The sequence below is a fragment of the Echiichthys vipera genome (assembly GCF_963691815.1).
Source record: "Echiichthys vipera genome assembly, chromosome: 7".
In the NCBI taxonomy this organism is placed as follows: Eukaryota; Metazoa; Chordata; class Actinopteri; order Perciformes; family Trachinidae; genus Echiichthys; species Echiichthys vipera.
In genome coordinates this window covers 21,515,767-21,534,288 of record NC_139832.1, presented here as the reverse complement: position 1 = coordinate 21,534,288, position 18,522 = coordinate 21,515,767, and the positions used below count along the sequence as shown (strand labels likewise).

General features: G+C 41.2%; 1 protein-coding gene across 1 annotated transcript in view; it reads left to right on the top strand.

Moving 5' to 3' along the window:
* Positions 1-3,476: 3,476 nt before the first annotated feature.
* Positions 3,477-18,522, top strand: part of btbd11b (BTB (POZ) domain containing 11b) — a 72,575-nt gene continuing 57,529 nt past the window's right edge. The window contains exon 1 of the mRNA XM_083916503.1: positions 3,477-4,331. Coding sequence (XP_083772629.1) covers positions 3,479-4,331 — 853 coding nt within the window. The 5' untranslated portion in view covers positions 3,477-3,478. The remainder of the gene's footprint in view (positions 4,332-18,522) is intronic.

Below are 18,522 nucleotides of genomic sequence, written 5' to 3'. Positions count from 1 at the left end.
CTCTGTGCAGCGATAACCTGTAACCAATGAGAGCCACGTTAAATGACATTAGACGTCAGTTGTGGTAATAAAAAATAAGCGTTTATGTTGTAGTTATACGATCATACCTATGCATCAAAATGAAGTAGAAATTCATCCTAAAAATATATGATGTTATGCTGTTGCTGCTTTAATTATTTTTGAATAATGTCAACAAACACAGGAGACGGTAGGCCTATCCCTTATTTAAATAAAACATGAGCACCTTAAATGGATTGTTGCATAATATCATTTGTTTAATTGTACTTAATGAATTTGTCTATGGAAATGAATATCTGACCTAATTTAACAATTTTACTGCCAGACATCACTAAATCTGTTTTATTTGAATATTGTGCTCACAACTGTGAATTAAACAATGAGCCTATAAAGCCTCAGCACCTGTTTCATGGGGAGCAACCCAGCTTTCCAGCATCTCACAGTCAAAGTACTTATCTCATACCATCTTAGGAGAAGATAGTAGATATGCTTGACTATAACACTGCACTGTTCAGCTTCTGGGTTCATGATGATTGTCTTTGGTGAATCTGGTCATTATAAGCCAATGTCTGGTGGCATTTTCCATTCCCTAACCTCTTCAGTATTCCGTACTGATCAACCTTTCCTGAGCTCTTTTTATGTTTGTCTTTCAAAAGACAGTTTTATCCAGTTCTCACTCTCCTCATGGTTGAAGAATTTGAGCAATTTCTATCCTCTGTTGCTCGTGTACGTCAAAGGACTTGGTTACACCTTAGTTTTCCCATAAACGAGTTATTGTAAATAGGCCACGTTGAGTTACTTATGCAATTGCGTGTAGCTTTGCAAGTGCACACTAGATGGCAGTCTTAACCAGGTTGTTTTTTTAAAAAGGCCTTTCACCAAGCATTATTTATCCTTTTTTTTTCTTTTTTTTCACGTTTTCTCATTTTTTTCATATCATTTTCCTTCTCCTTAAAAACAAAATTATCAAGGTTTTTATTTTTTTGGTTGGAGCGGTCCCAGCTTTTGCCAATGACTATGATATAACAGAGTAGGTTGCAGCTGTCCAACATGTGTTCACTCAATGCCATAAGCTGATTGACGATACAGTTATAGAATTGTGTATCCTACGTTAAGCTATGTAAATATGACTCTTGTAATTGTAATGCTAACATTCTCACTATGACATGCCAGTGTTAAGTGGGTAGCTTATTATGTCTTCACCTTAAGGGTGGTATCATGCTGACATAAGCACATACAGCTGATGCTGATAGGAATGTCATCAGTTTGCAGGTATTTAGATATAGAACCAAAACGTTTGGCCTGATCATGGTTAATGGGTCACTCAGTGATTAGATTTCATTCAGTTTTGAACAACATGCTATGATAATTCATCCAATAGTTGGTGAGACATTCAGTCTGGTCCAAAGTGGAGGACAGACCAACATTACCATCTGGACAACCATTCTGAAAGCATTGCTTAAAAACAGGTCACTTGGTTTGTGCTTAGGGCCCTGTGGGTTTTGAATTGAAAAGAGCACAAAATCACCTTCATTCTGAATTGTGCTCCTTCTAAATTAAGTTTGATTAAAGCATATCCTCAGCCGGAAAGGTCAATTTGCACCCAACATAGACATAAAACTGTACTGATATTAAATTGCCCTTCAAGGTGAGTTATATAACCCAGTTTAGTTTCTTTCATTTCGCACAAATTCAATATCTAAACGTCTATGGTGCCTAACGTCATAGCATTTTCTCCCTCAAAGGATAGAGCTGCCATAGAGCACTCAATAAAGTCACTTAGATAAATCAACATGATTCAAATAAATGGATCAATCTCTCTGCTTCTCTAAAGCCTATCTCTCTCTCCTTTTCACTGTTGTTTTTTAACTTTTAAGTCATGATACTAAAACATCGGAATACCATTTCACCTACTGTCCGATGAATTTCTGACCTCTAATTCTGCCTCCTGTTCTGTGCGGACCTTTCAGTAGACCTTGCAGTAACATATGATAGTATTCTGTTTTCACCTTACGCGTTCAGAGCAGAGAGTGAACCTACTTAAACAATTCTTGTTGTTGTTTTTTTTTAATCTCCTTAAGCTGGTTTTGGGGTTTTCTTTCACTCACCCTGTCTGTTTTCTTGTATGAGCTTCAGAGTGCTAAATGGAATTCAGCCATCATTGATTTTATTATGCACACATGTTTTTCCTACATGTCAAAGTCTCATCCATGACTGAGGTCTATCCCCAGTGAAGAATAAATTATTTCAATGGTCAGAAATTGACCTTTTGCCCTGACAAATTAACTGAAGTTTGTCTTGCACAACACCAGGGTTCACTGTTGCTCCACAGAGACATCCAACTGACTGTCGAATGCAGAAGCGACCGTCTCACTGGATCTCAGATGTAAAGCACCCACAGTCCCTCAGATCACTGAGCAGTCTTCCGATCATAGTAGTTAATGGTATAAGTCAAGATTTTTCCACCCTAGAAAGTTTACACTTTTTTTGCACTGAACTTGTTTTGTATGACTGCAGTTCTTCTTCAGCACATTTAAGTTGAACCCAATACATCCCTGCTGTTGCTTAAGAATAAATAATATGGCTACCATCTTTTAAACTGCACTTGCACTTGCCTCTATCATGGCTTGTATTTGATGGACTGGAGTTTGCAGATTCCACAAAGCCAGGGACTATAGGTTAAGGGAAATAACTAAATGGGTTATACCATGCCAGTGAGCCCAGCGAATGACCTTGAAAGTAATTCAGATCTTTTCAATGAGTTCTCCTCAAGAGGAACTGAGGAGGATACATTATGCATGTAATCTATTATTAATGGTTTTGAGTCATGTTACGATCAGACATGGGTCTTCAGAAAATATTTGAAAAGCCTGATACCCTAGAGGACTTGTCCCCCAAAGATGATTGAACACTGCTACCTCTACTGTACAGTACGTGGTTTGGTATTCACTGCAATTTCTCTATTTTACATAGAGAATATTTTACATGACATGATTTCTGCATTAATGCCAGCAAAGTTTTGAGAAACTTCCTAAAAGCAGACTACAGCACAGCCATTGTGCTCACTGTTTACTGAATATCCTTTGATATTTTTTATTAATAAGCCGTATCATGGTCTATATCAGCGACTTTTTATAGATCCGCAAAAGCGATCCAATAAAAGCTCTTTGCTGCATTATCCCGAGAGTCCATTGGCTGACAGCTGTTCTTGGGTCTTCCCGGCCCCGCCTCCCTCTGTCAGGCACTGCGCTGGTACAGCTCTGTGACTGTTGATACACTCTAGTGAGATACTACTCTTTAACTTTATACGACAGCCTTGGATGGACTTTCCCTTAAAAAGACAGAATAATATTTGTCACCACAGCTCCTGCAAGACGCGTGCGTATCCAAAATCCACCGTCTTCAATATTTCCCTCCACTTTCCCAAGCCCTCTTTTTACAGTAGGTATGAAGTGCAGTTATGGCAAGGAGTAGCAAGTCAGTAGCGAGGACCCTGGAGGATTTGACGCTCGACTCGGGTTATGGTGGAGCCGCCGATTCCTTCAGATCTTCCAGTGCGTCGCTGTGCTGCTCAGAAGCACATGGGGGCAATTACTGGCATTTAACCGACTCGATGCACAGTCGACACAACAGTCTGGACACTGTTAACACGGTCCTGGTCGAAGACGCCGAGAACCTGGAGAGCACCGGGCAGTGCGCTAAACTACCCGAGCTTGAGGATGTTCCGTGGAGCCTCGGGGAAGTGGCGAGCGCACTGAGCAGGGACGAGGAGATGACCCTGCCGCCCCCGCCGCAGGACGTCCTGCTCAGGCTCTCGGTGCTGGTCAGCCGGGCCCTGGTCAGGGTCGCGAAGGAGTCGCAGCGCCTGAGTTTGCGCTACGCCAAATGCACCAAATATGAGATCCAAAGTGCCATAAAGATGGTCCTGTCCTGGAGCGTCTCGATGAGCTGCATCAGCGCGGCCCTCGGTGCCTTGTCCCTGTACAACATGAGCACGGAGGAGGACAAGTTCAGCCGCGGTAAGTCGGTGCGCTGCGGACTCATCTTCAACGTGGGGAAGTTCTTCAGGTGGATGGTTGACAGCAGGGTTGCGGCGAGGATCCACGAGCACGCGGCAATCTACCTGGCTGCGTGCATGGAGAGCCTCTTCCGCGAGGTGTACGCGCGGGTGCTGCGCAGCGCGCTGCTGGAGCGGGATAACGGGATCCCCAAGTTCACCGTGGAGACCCTGGAGCAGGCCGTCAACACTGACGCAGAGATATGGGGGTCTCTGCAGCTCTGGCAACACCTGATCTGTGGGAAAAATGCAAGCGGTGAGTTGTGAATACTGTAAGTCAATGCAACTGGGTTCTTCTACACTTCAGCTCCTTACCACTCACACACACACCTTTAGTCCCTATGCGTAATTTGTCACTTGTAGAGTTTCCCTCCCATCTGACGGTAGATATTTAGATCAGCTAAATGCTTCTCCATTGGATTGACTTCAAATATCCATATATTAATGTTACAAGGCGTAATACTGATCTAAGTCAGTCTCACCTGCACCACACATGACTGATTTATATAAAGGCGTCCTCCAGATTTACTTGCTGTCAGATCTTTGGTTATGCCACAATCTCTCAATCTCTTGCCTTTAGAAGAAAGGTGAACTTTAACTCAGTGAAAGAGCATATTTGCAGCCTCCTATTCTCAGAGTGAGCCGCAGAAGCTGCAGGCAGGTGATGACTGACTGAGTAGAGGATGAGAGAGAGTGGTCCTCTTAAGGCTGGCTTGCCTCCTCTGTCTTCTTGTGCAGGGTCACATTGCACACTGTATTCACTGATATCCTTCTTTTACTGTATGTGGCTGTTATGTTAATGCACAAAATGACGAACCGGGACCTGATATCCCTGGGGTTTTAATGCCTCACTTTGAGAGCTTTCAGTGAAAGGGGCTCTCCTTGTTGGTTTTCTTACAATAATGCCCTACAGAAGTGAGTTGGATTATTTTCACTGAGAGAGGAAGAAGGCCTTTCATTTCCCCCGTGTACATTTGCTAATTCACATGATTTCACATAGGCTTTTCCAAGTGTTTAGAAGTAATTATCAGTGTGTGCTTTGAAAGTAAATGTAATTGTATTCAGACTTCGCTGCCGCTTAAACAGCAATACATCACAAACCACTCTAATTCTTGCCCTGGTTTTGATGGATGTTGTAAAAGTGCTGCTGTGGCTCCTCTCGCAACAGGTTTATGTAATGGAAGGCCTTGGGGGACCTATGTGCTATCATGCATTATGCAGAGTGATGTGAATAAAACTGAGTTATAGAGTGAGGGAGAGACAGAGAGACAGACAGGCACACAGAGAGAGAAACTTAAAGGGACTCTGTGACCGAATTGATGATTCACCAACAGAAAACCTGGCAACATGAGAACAGCACTTTATTTCTCTGTACCTCTCTGTTTTAAAGGTACAGTTAAACATTTTTTTCAACACACATGTCCTCTTGTTTACCCTTTCCATGTCTTTTTGCTTATAATAGCTGCAGTCAGCATCAGACTAATGCAAATGTGTTCATTTGTAGAGACGACAGCATAGGCTATACTATCATTATATCACCTTGATAGATTAGTGCAAAAATGCCGGTAAACTCTGCAATGAAGCACCAGAGTTTACTGTAAGAGCACCTACTGTACATTACTGAATGTCAATATTCAACCACTCTGCACGCTCAGGCCACTTGACATGCAGCGGGGCTCCAGCTGTAGAAAAGGTGTGGTGAGTGTTCAGTGGTGCAATGGACCGTTGAATAGGATGAGATGCAAGAAAACATGGAGCATGTGGAATGCAACATTCACCAGCAAGCGACTAGCAAATCCAATGAAGTATTTTGCAAGAGATTTCATCAGACAAATACTTCCTTTAGGAAGTTGATGGAGACTGATGGAGAGTGAATATTATATATATATATATATATATATTAGAAGTATATTCACCAGGTGGTCAGAAACATGACCCCAAAATGAATACTAATCTTGCTCCATATCTGCCGGAATGCATTATGCTGCTAACGCATTATATCAACTTAAACGGTTATATGTCAGTGTTGTGCTAACATCCTGAGCCCCCAGAAGAGGCCAAAAGTCAGTTATTGCAGGTTTAAGACTGATTGGTTTACAGAGAGTCAGCATGTGCGTCTATTGGGGAATCAGAGGATGACTGGTTGAGTTAATATGGGAAGATCTGTATGTAGTACTGGAAGATTTCCATCACATTTCTTATTTTGACACTGCAGGGCCTTAAACCTCAAGATACCCTCTGCAGGGACAGATAAGGCACAGCCACATCATTCATTTTCTTCCCAGTAAAATCAAACAGCCAGTCAATCTGAGGGTGGGGTGACCTTAACCGAGCCAGTGCACACCAAATTGAACCTCTATATCGCTCCACCTATTCAGTCTCTCTCTGCCAAGTGGGAGCAGTTGAGGTGATTTTTTCATATTATGCTAAAGCTAGCGACCCAACTTTGTCAGGAGGCCTTTATGAATATCTTTATTGAATCTCTTCCACTGAAGCTGATTCCCTTTTTTCTGCTGCCACAAAGTCAGTAGTTTTAGATTTTATCAGATAGTAATGAGCTGAATAATTGGCTGGGCTTTCTCTCTTGGGTAAAGCAATTAATGCCTGATCGATATGGGATTTTTGAGGCCAATACTGATTTCAGAGGGAAGATTTTTGCCACATCATGAATTCTAGAGCTGGAATGTATATAGACCTTTTACTCCCCAAGATGTCGCAACTTTTGCTTTAAACCGTCAAAAAAAGCTAAAAAGCAACAACAGCAGGCTCTGGCTCAGTAGTTTTAGTTACAAGTACTGTATCTACTGTACGTTATATATTGCTATGCACAGATGTATTTCTTTGTAATTCATCAATTAATACAAACAAGGGGAAAAGAGGCTTGATCTTGGTTGTTTCATAAGTTGATGTCAGCACAGTATCCATAAGTACCCTGCCATAATGTCTCTTATACACCTACTACACCTCACAGCTTTGGATTGGCACATTGAGCATACGGCAGGCATCCCACACACAAGCCCAACACACACATACTCACTGGCACACATACAGCAAGATGTCAGGGGCTCCTCTCACCATGTCTGAGTCAGTATTATTTGCAGGTGGGTGTTGGGTTTCCCTTCTTCGGCTGTGGTATCCTGTCAGAACAGGAAACTGCTTTATATGGTGGGATATTTCTCATGGCTACACTAGACCGAGGAACACAGTGATGCTTTGATTTCCTTAACGACCTGTGCATGTCACAGAAAATGTCTAGTGAAACAAGATATCCAGTGCTCAGGGATATGTACCACCCTGAGGACAGTTTTTTAATCATACTTCAGGTGTGAGATGACTTTCAAGTCTGGGCAGAGCTGGTTTGGTTTAAAAAAGATTGAAGATTTAAAGGAAAATGCCACCCTAAAGTCATTATAAACAATGTATCTTGCAAATCATGGCATATTTTTTATTTCATGGTGGTGTTTTTATTCTTATTCACATGGACAGGTAGCCAAACATGCATGACTTGATGTTGAAATATTTCTAGTGCAGCTACAGTTGACATGGCATTAACATTTGTTATCAAACTAAATTAAGGCTTAACCCAGCGGACCATTTCTGAAATTCTCTGGCAGGCAGCCTTAAACTGGTGGGTAAAAATGACACATTTAAAGCTGCTATAATCAATGTTTTGATATTGATTAATTTCAGCTGGCAGCTGTTTTAAGCAATAAGCTCTGATATACCCACTGTACACAACATTCCCACCAAGCAAGTTAGCAACTACCGTAATTTCCGGACTATAAAGCGCACCTGACTATAAGCCGAACCAGCTAAATTTAGGGTAAAATACAGATTGCTCCGTATAAAAGCCGCACCCGACTATGAGCCGCAGGCGTTTTGATGTGTAATTACCGTAGTATATAGGGGTTCCTGCTACCACGGAGGGGGTTGTCGGGACAGAGATGACTGTTTGGGAACGCAAAGCGTCCCATTTATTAACAATAAATCTTTCAATCATTCAATCAAACTTTCACATCTTTGACATGGCGAACAGCATTCGTGCAGAGTACAAATAATACAACGGTGCAAAGTAATACAAAGTGCTCGCCTGTAACACGGCAGTAAAAGTGCAGTCCCGCAGCCGTTTACGTTATCAAAATAACCAGCCATTCACTGATGTCAAGGGTACGTGCAGCAGCTCTATTTCCTTCTTTGACAGCCAGATCGATTGCCTTTAACTTAAAAGCAGCATCATATGCACTTCTCTGTTTGTTTTCCATGTTGAGGGTGTTTGCATGAACACTTCCTTCACGCAAACTGTCGCTGCCGCTCTCCTACTCTTTGTTTTGCTCTCGTTACCTGGCGCCAGATGTCTGCCTCGGTCTCGCGCATCCTCGGTAGTGCGCGCCCCTGGTTACCGTAAGCCGTAGAAAAGCCGCACCGTTGAATACGCCGCAGGGACCAGAACGAGGGAAAAAAGTAGCGGCTTATAGTCCGGAAATTACGGTAGTCAATGGAGCAGTTAACAGCTTAAGAGCCAATTATTTAAAATGTATAGCTTTAGCTCATTGTTTTAGTTTAAACAGTCCTCCCCTTTTTGTGTTTCAATCTTGTTCTCATCAGTGCTGATTCCAGCGACAGGCAACATTTTCATTTAAAAGCTAGTTATCAATCGACAGTAGTATAGCATTTAGCAGCTAAGGAGATTGGTGCAGGCCAAATCAGAGCTAAAGGAGAGTGAATATTGTAATTATATATGTCGGGTTGCCAGTATTGCTATTTCAAATAAATTTGGGTGAGATTTGGTGTTTGCTAGCATGTTTGCTGTAACAACTTTATAAAACGCTATGCTAATGATGTGTTTACAGCTGCCTCTAATCAGCCAAGTAAATAATTTCACCATTCAAGTTTTAAAAAAAACATATTAATTGGCTTTTTGTGTTTATCTACTTTAAAATCTTCTGCACTTTACTGTATATTGAATCTTGCCTGGTGTGTTTTTAGGACCTATGAGGAAAAATTGGCTAAAGCTGTAATTTATGTGTTACAACACATTTGATTTTTTTGGCAAATATGCTTGCACCTGTTCCTTATTCAAACACAAGGTGAAAGAGGTTCTTTGTAGACCCACCGTTTAGCATTACCATTTGCAACAATCATTCAGAAGGCAATCCAGAGCTGTGGATATTTCTCCACCAATGGTGGCCACAGTAGAAATTCAATGCAGCCACAACTTGCATCTTTGTTGAGCTGTTGCCAGTAGCATCTGAAATATAACCCTGTTGAGGGGTAATTTGAGGTGGTTTGAACAAGTGGGCATGTTGCTCTGTGGCATTGTTCTCTCCTCATTTTTTATTTTCTTGCCTGGAAAACACAGAGTCAAAATCAACAGCTGAACATGCAAATCTAGGAAACGTGGGTGTTCACAAAAATAGTAAATAACAGCACTGTTGCACTTCTCCATGAAACCATTGAACCAGCACAGTGGGAAGTATGTTACCTTTAAAACCATATATGTACCCTACACTTAGCACTAAACATTCAAAAGTGAGACCTCATTTTTCTTCCCAGACACAAAAATCATGTGAGAACCGTTGTCAAAGCACCTGTTTGGGGGTATTATGTTTTTTCTACTAGAACAGCAACACATAACTGTTCTTCTGCTGAGTAGCTTTGTGCTGTTTTAGTTTAGCACTTCATAGGGGTGAGAGAGTGCAGGTCTCATTCCATTCACAGGTCTTTTGTCCGGTATCCGGCGTTGCAGTGTGAGGTCGGTGCCTGGTGCACACATGCTGTGGGGAAGGCAGGCAGACAGGAATGACTGCGGTCTGCAGCGGTACCACTCTGTACCGGTGGAGACTAGTCCCCATTATGTCTGTGCTAGGGAAACCCTCACACAGCAGCATACACTTGGGCATATAAGGCATCAACATACACAGATGGATTCACACACACACACAGAGGGACACACACACACACACACACACACACAGCCACACATGGCCCTGGAGCAGATCTGGTATTAATCGCAAGTTTGGGAGGGGAATAAGGAATGCTGATGTGACATGGAGTGTGGTACAGTGAGGCTGAACTCCAGCCAAGCTTACTTCAGTTGATTAAGAAGAGACAGGCAATAGAATACAGTTAGTTCTGCACCTATCAGGCTGCGTCTGTGATAGATTGGGTCTTTTCTTTCTCTTCTGTAAATATATTTTTCCCTCGTGCACCTCTGCGGATGAATTAAAAGTTAAATTTGCATAATGTCACTAATTTGCTGTATGTGTTGACACATGCATCTGGTGGACTGGCTCAGTATAAATCAGCCACTATATAGAATGTGACTTCAGGCACTGTTTACACAATAAACACATGGAGAAATAATTACTATCCTAACATTCAGGATCCTTTCCAGGTTATCTAAGCAGACTAGGTGAAATTGACTGGCATGGTTTTAACACAATGTTGCGTTCTGTGCCAGTGTAATCAATATTTGTGGATATTTCTTCAAGGTTAAAAACCTCAGCACCGTTCTGTGATGTCATTTGAGACAACCACTGCTGGAGCTGCTGCAGCGAGGATTAATTTTGTAGATTGGTCTAACGCTCATGCTTGACCTTTTGTAACGAAATGAGGTTTGCTCCATTATAGCCATGACAATGTCAACCCAGAAAGTGCACTTTAAAATCACTCTTTAGATTCCCATTAACTGCTGGTGAAAACAAAAATCAGTATTTTTTATCTCTGGGTGACATTAACGAGGGAAAGGGAGCTTCAGCTGTTTTATTTCTGTCTTTGGGAGATGATTGTTTCCCTCTGGCCTAAATCTTTTGGGATGACTGATCTTTAAGTAAGTTTTTCAACTGTGGAGGCAGATTCTGTATTAGCTCTTAGCTTGGCACAATGAGAAATATACCGATGTTATACAACAATAATTAACAATTTCTTTGCACTATGGAGTCAAATCCATTGAAGCTGTGGCAAAGAATGAATTGTTCATGATGTCGACTTTGGAAGAAAAGCAGAGGGAGAGAAAGAGGCACAGATGGCAAGGATCAAACCAGGAAAATCCATAAGAGAAGCTGTGGGTGACAGATGAGACCAAGGCAAGCAATGTCTCCTTCTTATTATAGCAGGGATAGGACTCTCTGGGAAAACAAGTACCAGCAAGTGGATTAGTTAGGTGAAGCATCCGTATCTGCTGCGTTGTTTTTTTGCATTTCTGTATTCCTATTGTTGTGATCCCATTTAAATAACAGCCAGTCTGGCTGGAAATTATGAAGACGATCCAGGCAAACAAGCTTTAAACTTGTGTTCCCTCTTTGTTGTGAGTCAAGTTCAGAGAAATTGTCTTGTCACCGTTAGGAAACTGATATGTCTGAAAGAGAAAGCTTCATGCCAGGACGTGTCAAGATACTTCTGGATTCACGGCTGGAAAACTGTGAACCAAATTCCAAGATATTTACACACAAATACAGCACGACACTTAACTTCCATGGGATAACTGTGAACAACAGGTTTTCAGCAGATGCATCGTGCCGTTTCATACCGTGGCAAGCACCAGTCATAAGCAGCATTATGCTAATCCAGTTACATCCTCTCACCTGTTGTTGTTTAATCATAGTAACAGAAAGATAAAAAGAAGGACATGCCGGCAGCAACGTCACTGATAATGTAAGTTCATTACTTGTGAGGAAACCATCAGCAGTGACAGTGGTGATCATCATCTGATATTACTGTCATATCAGGACATCATTTCCCCAAATCAACCAGCAGTCCAGCACCACACAGAGTCAGTCAGTCAGGGAATCAGTGGGAAGAGGCAACCCAGTCACCAGAATAAAAGGAAAATTTGTGCAAACCACAGATACGTTGAATCTCAACGTATCTGAACTGCTGCAATCCGTTGTCATTCCCTACTCGTCACATACCGATACTTTTTGTCGCTTCACCTCGTAGTTTGAAACGTGGTTACCCTGAATTCAAACAAAGCTCTGTTTAGGTTGAGGCAACACAACTACATAATTAAGTTGAGGAAAAGATTGTTTGGGGTAAAGTAAGCATGCCTGATATGTAATTAAGTTTCACTTTCACACGAGACTGGACACGGACTGTGGTTTCTTGGATGAAAGTCTGGTGTGTGTTTGACCCAACTCCACCCGACCTCCTCCCTAAGAGGAGTGTGAGGCTTGTTAAACCACGTACATTACCTGACCTCCGGAGCACTTGCTCTGAAAGTGTAATATTGATGAGGATGGTGTTGCATTGGAGTCAAATCCAGTATGTCTCATACAGACGTAAAAGGGGGCTATATTTGCTCAATGTTTCTGTGCTTTGCAGAAACATGCAATATTTTTTCTGGTGACCTGGCTGGAAGAGGAGCATTTATCCGCCTGGAGCACCAATCGAGATGCATTAAAGAAGAGCTCAGATGAGTTGTTTGAGGTGGATGGAGACGCTCCCTTTCCATCTTTTTTTTAACTTGTTTCTGCTTCAGAATCTCACACAATGTGGATCACTGATTGACAGAACTAAAAATAATATTAAATGGATTCAGTTAAAGGAATAGTTTGACATTTTGGGTAATATGCATTTTTACAGAGAGTTAGATGAATAGATTGATGTCATTCCAATGTCTTTATGATCAATGAAGCTACAGCCAGGGGGGAAACCAGGGGGAAACCGCTAGACCAGGGGTCTGCAACCTTTTCAATCAAAAGAGCCATTTTGCCCCCTCTTTCACCAAACAAAATTTGTCTGGAGCCGCAAAACATATTTGATGTCACAGCTTATAAAGGTTTATATATTGTTACTGTGGACTTTTTATTCCTATTATTACCTATCATTAAAAATGTTTTTGTTTGCTAATTTCTCACCACATATCAAGCATACAGGTAAGCAATCATCATGTTAAAGCAAATAAATATGTCTCGCAACACTATAATTCCTCTGATCATTTTTTGGGGGGGATTTATCCGCGGCTAGCATACCAGTGCGGGTCACCAACTCAAGATTAGCCACCCGCAGGGAAAGGTGCTGGGCTGTAGACCTAGGAAGTGATGCATATTTTAGTTTCACGTAATATTTTTTTTAAAATCACCTTGAACTCCAAGATAACAGCTGCTCCCTTGTCCACTGTCCAAAAGACACGTTGTTTATATGATTTTTTGGCAAAGCTACAGGAAGCCACTTAAATAGGGCTGAAGAGCTGCATACGGTCCAAGGGCCGTGGGTTGCAGACCCCTGCGCTAGACAATGACATCCCCAAACGCTTTGCAAATTTCCATTGAGAAACATTGTTCTTAAATTGTTGCACTACTCAGTGCAGTCTTTCACAGAGTGGTGAACCCCTCCCCATCTTTACTTCAGAATGACAGAAGCTCTTTTTATACCTAATCATGTTGCAAAGCTGTTGCCAGTTAATCTCATAAATTGTGAGATATTCCATCGGGTGTTTTTATTCAGCATTTCACAACTTTTCTAGTCTTTTGTTGCAACTGTCCTGACATTTTTGAAATGTGTGGCTGGTATCCAATTCAAAATGGCCATAACATTTTCAAAAAACAATGAAATCTCTCACTTTCTCAGTATTTGATATGTTGTCCTTGTGCTATTCCCAATTAAAAATGAGTTTTCAATGTTTTTCCTAATCATTTCATTCAGTTTTTATTTACATTTTACACAGCGTCTTAACAATATATATGATGACATTTTACATTTTTCTGATGATATATAGCCCCCTTCTTCTATCATCATCTTCTAAAGAAGGACTACAGTATATCTCAATATATCACAACCAGAGATTACACCAGACCAGTGTGTAGTCCAGACTGGACTTTAGACAACTTAATTGTGTATCACAAAATTTCAATATGATTTTTTTCCCAATATCGATTTCATTAAAAGACAATAAAGTATCATATTGAATTATCACCCAGTCCTTCTTAGTAATTTATTAGTTATCTCTCATTTTTAAATCTGTGCAAAAAACAAAATGTCATTAGTGGTTTTACAGAGAGGTTATGTGCGGGACTATTTTTTGGTGAGGCGCAGTGACTTTCTGGGTACTTGGGTATCGTGACCTTATATTTAACAGACAGGAATCAGAGTGGAATTGTCCTCTCGACAAGAGAGAGAATGCGCATTTCCCTGAGATGTCAAACTATCCCTTTAAAGGTCACCACACATATTTTGTCCTCTGAGTCCTTGGCTTACCTAAACCTTTGACAGAAGATTAGTCAAGGTGAAGAAAAGCTGCTCCTATATATCCTCTGAGCTGCAAATGTTCAACTCTCCTGCAGTCAAGCTAATCCACGGCTATAGTACAGTAAGCCGTGGCAGTCATATAGAACATATTTGGCATTTCTGAGGTGATCGTGGAGAGCTGAGCTTTTACACAAACCACTTTATACATCTTTTCGATTCACATGACAAATACAGAGCCATCAGCTGTATAAACACAGAGAAAATACTTCATGTGACAGAAGTAAACACTTTGTTTCGGACATGCAAGCATTCCCAAGGTATGAAATATATATTTTCATTGGAGGACGTAATTAACCTTGGATGTATGTACAGTATATATACACTGGTTTGCTCTGATCATTGCTGCCGTCTGTTGTTGTCGTGTCTTTTACAAGCTGCTCAGCCTTAGAGTCACCCCTAAAATATGCAAAAGTTGTTTTTAACCGCAAGACATTATTACACCTGAATATCCTCTTCCCCTGAGTGTGCCTCATCCACAGGATATGTTGATCAATAACTGTTTCTCCACATTTCCCTGTTTGCCTTTTCAGCAGCCCCTTCGATGCGCTGAACTTGTTTTAGTCATTCAGTCGTGAAGGTAATAATGACACCAAGAGAGCAAGTTTTTCTAGCTGAGAAAGATTCATGAGTTGTACCCCTTCCTCAGAACTGATTTCTTGGGTAAGATGCATTCTGGTCTGTTGAGGTGAATATGGGTAAAGAAATGAGTAGAGCAGAGCTTGGTTAGGGTTAGGCTTGGAAATACTGAGGTCAGTATCAGTATTGAGGGCTCAAATAGGCAAATTCTAAGCTATAAATATTGCTAGTTTTCAGTAGGACTTAGGTGTGTGGGTTCCGGTGCCCTTGCTCGGACCACAACAATCTTCAAACTCATTTTTATTTCAACCACATACCTGTAACATTTCGTGACTGTATCTTGCACAGCGATCAAGATGACAAACTCTGTCTGCAGATTGACAGACAGAATTATATCTGTAGTAGTTCTCGCTATTCCAGGACCACGTTTTGTCATGATTAGACACACACACACACACACACACACACACACACATCCACACACACACACACACACACACACACACACACACACACACACACACACACACACACACACACACACACACACACACACACACACACACACACGCGCACACACACACACACACATCCACACACACACACACACACACACACACACACACACACACACACACACACACACACACACACACACACACACACACACACACACACACAACACACACACACACTATAACATACTCCCCAATCACCAATTACATTTGTTTCTGGACAACAAATGTAAAATTTACAGTATATTAGAAAGATTTGCTGTGTTTAGGTGAATTTGTCATTTTAATTGTTGTCTTTGAAGTATGTTTTCTTGCTTGTGAACAATGAAACAACATGAAAAAGTGCACATACTGGGGCTTAGTAGCATTCTAAGAGGCGTTGAACCTGCTGATGCACCACTGATTCTGCTCCAACGGACCAGTATCCCATTACCTCCCAAGAGAGCTCAGAGCACTGACCTTCGGACTGTGTGTGTTATTGCGTATATACTGTAAGCATGTTTGAGAAAAGTGAACAGCCCATTCCTTTCTCTTTTCCGGTGTACAATTGCCTCAATCAGAGCTTATGACTTGAAGAATAAAGCCAGATGATTTAAATAAGATGTGAATAAACTACTGTCTTCTATTTATCTCTCCTCACCCTCTTCACTCCCTTGCTTTCTTTTTGTTTCTGTATCATTTCTACTGCTCTTTTCTCCTTTCTGTTTCAGTTCAGCTTTCTTATTTAGTGTGGGTAAAATGAGTCCACATTCTGCCAAGGCCTTGATGGAGAGTAAGTGCCGACTTGAGGTAACCTTGTCCCGTCCTACGTGTCTGGCAGCGCTCTAATAGCTCTGTCAATCCAGACATGGAAGGTCCCTGCCACGGCGCCTCAACCGAGCTCGCTCTGCAGACATTCACATGCGTCTTAACCATGACAGATCTGGTCCAGATCGAACTATAATCTGTAATTGTAGTTTGCACTATGGAGTGGTGTTGGACAATGTTTGGGTGGTGTGATAGAAAGTCAATGACAGACTAGACTACAAGACAGTGCTTGAGTATTAATCACATTTTTTACATTAGGTGCACATATCAAGTCAAACAGCTTTTACTCAAACTCTGTACTTAAACTGCTGTTCAGCTATTGGACGTCTTCTCAATCTTTCACTCCAAACTAAGTGAGTTTGCTCAACCCCCAGCCAAACTATAGCAGCACATGGTACAGATTACCACAGGAGAAGGTATATGTCTATTTTGTTCATGACATGTTTTATTACTAACATATGCTGGTTCCTGCTTTACTCTCATTTCATTCTTATAGTGGACCAGAGACTGGCAGAATAACAACCACACTGTGAAAAGACAAATGCAAGCACTGACTGTAACTTCTGCCCTGAAAAACCCTGACATTTTGTATATTTAGACATTTTGTACAATGTATATTTTGTTATGGCAGCTATAGCAGGATATTGTACCTTAAACCCTAAAGATGAAGATTTTCTTGCAGTAATGTCATTTAAAGTACTCCATATTGTATTCATCACTCTTCAAACCAAGCTGTGGGAAAAACACCTTCATTTAGCACATATGCGTTGCTTAACTCGCTTTGCCCCGTGTGTAATTCTTTAAACTTTTAAAACAAGACAATGGGATTTAGTGAAAGACAGAGTGACATAATAGTTGCAGTTCAAGTTTATTTGTAGACTATCCCTATTCTTTACTATATAATAATTCAATATAGGACAATTTGTCCTCTTAGGTGACCTGCTATTGTTAGCCACTGGTAATGTTCAGGAATCTCCTGGTTTAGTTCAGAATTAGGGTTGTGCCAAACCCTGTAGGTATACTGTGATGTCAGGACCTTTGAAGTGCTGCTGCATGCAGTCACCAGGGCTAACGTTAAGCTAGAGTTAGTATACCTATAGTATGAATACCTCCAAAATGAGGACTGGTCATCATAGAAATCTTTCTACTGTGTTCAACATGACATGTTAGTATGCAAACTTTAGCTAATTAGCACTAAACACGAAGTACGGCTGTGGATGATATATAGCAAATATTTAGTCATAAGCTGAAATATTTGACACAGGTCAATATTTGAGTAAGTGGCACCTTTGGCCTGCTGGTGTTGCTAGAATGTCCCTTTGAATATCTGTTGCAAGTTTCATGACAATACATCAAACAATTGTCAAGATATTTCACTCTGAACCAAAAATATCAACCGTGGGATTCATCATCTGGGGACAATGAATGTCCGTACAAAACTGGACCAACGTGGTTGACCGACCCGACTGACTGATCGCCATCTCTAGAGCATGTCTCTAACTTAGCTAAAAGTGAATGCATTAAAAAAGGCTTCAGAAACACATTCAGCATGTTCTGAGATCATTGGATACACACATTGTGCATTTTAATGAAAGACATTAAAAGTGAAAAGCTGTGTTTGTATAAACTGAATTCACCACTTGGTATTTTTTTTTGTAACCGAGGCTAAATTCTGGGAAACACCCACACAACTGCCATGGTACAATAGTGATCAAAGGCCACTATCAATGACTCAGCCATGTCAATGTGCTCTGACTATTATTTATTTCAGTTCAGTCACTGTCTCTCTTTGAACAGACAGAAGTTCAGTGCTCTCCCTCTGACTCATAGGACGGAGAGGAGTTGAGTGGGTGACACACTGCAGGTGAGACAGGTGTGTGTCATCCAGTTTTATACCTGGCATGATGTTGCATCAGCTCTGATCCACAAAGTCTCAGTCATGGCTATAAGTCTCTTTTTGTAAAGGACAAAAAGAGCACTGGGAGGATGAGTTACAGGATGCTGGGAGGAAGGGCTGTTCACTTTCAGATAATCTCCAAACCCACTGAAAAATACATGAAGGGAGGAATTCTCATGAATTCTGTGCATTGCATGAATATTGTTCATTCAATTGAATTGAATTTGTGAGGCACTGCTGTTAAGTGTCTCCCAAGAAAATAAATTATACCTTTGTACCGCATAAGAAGACCAAGAAACTATCCCCTTGTTTGTTTTTGTGGTTTGGTACCTGTTTACTCCTGGGAATGATGCTGAGTCTAGATTAAAACTGTTAATCGAATGATCAAATGATCAACCCTGATGGAT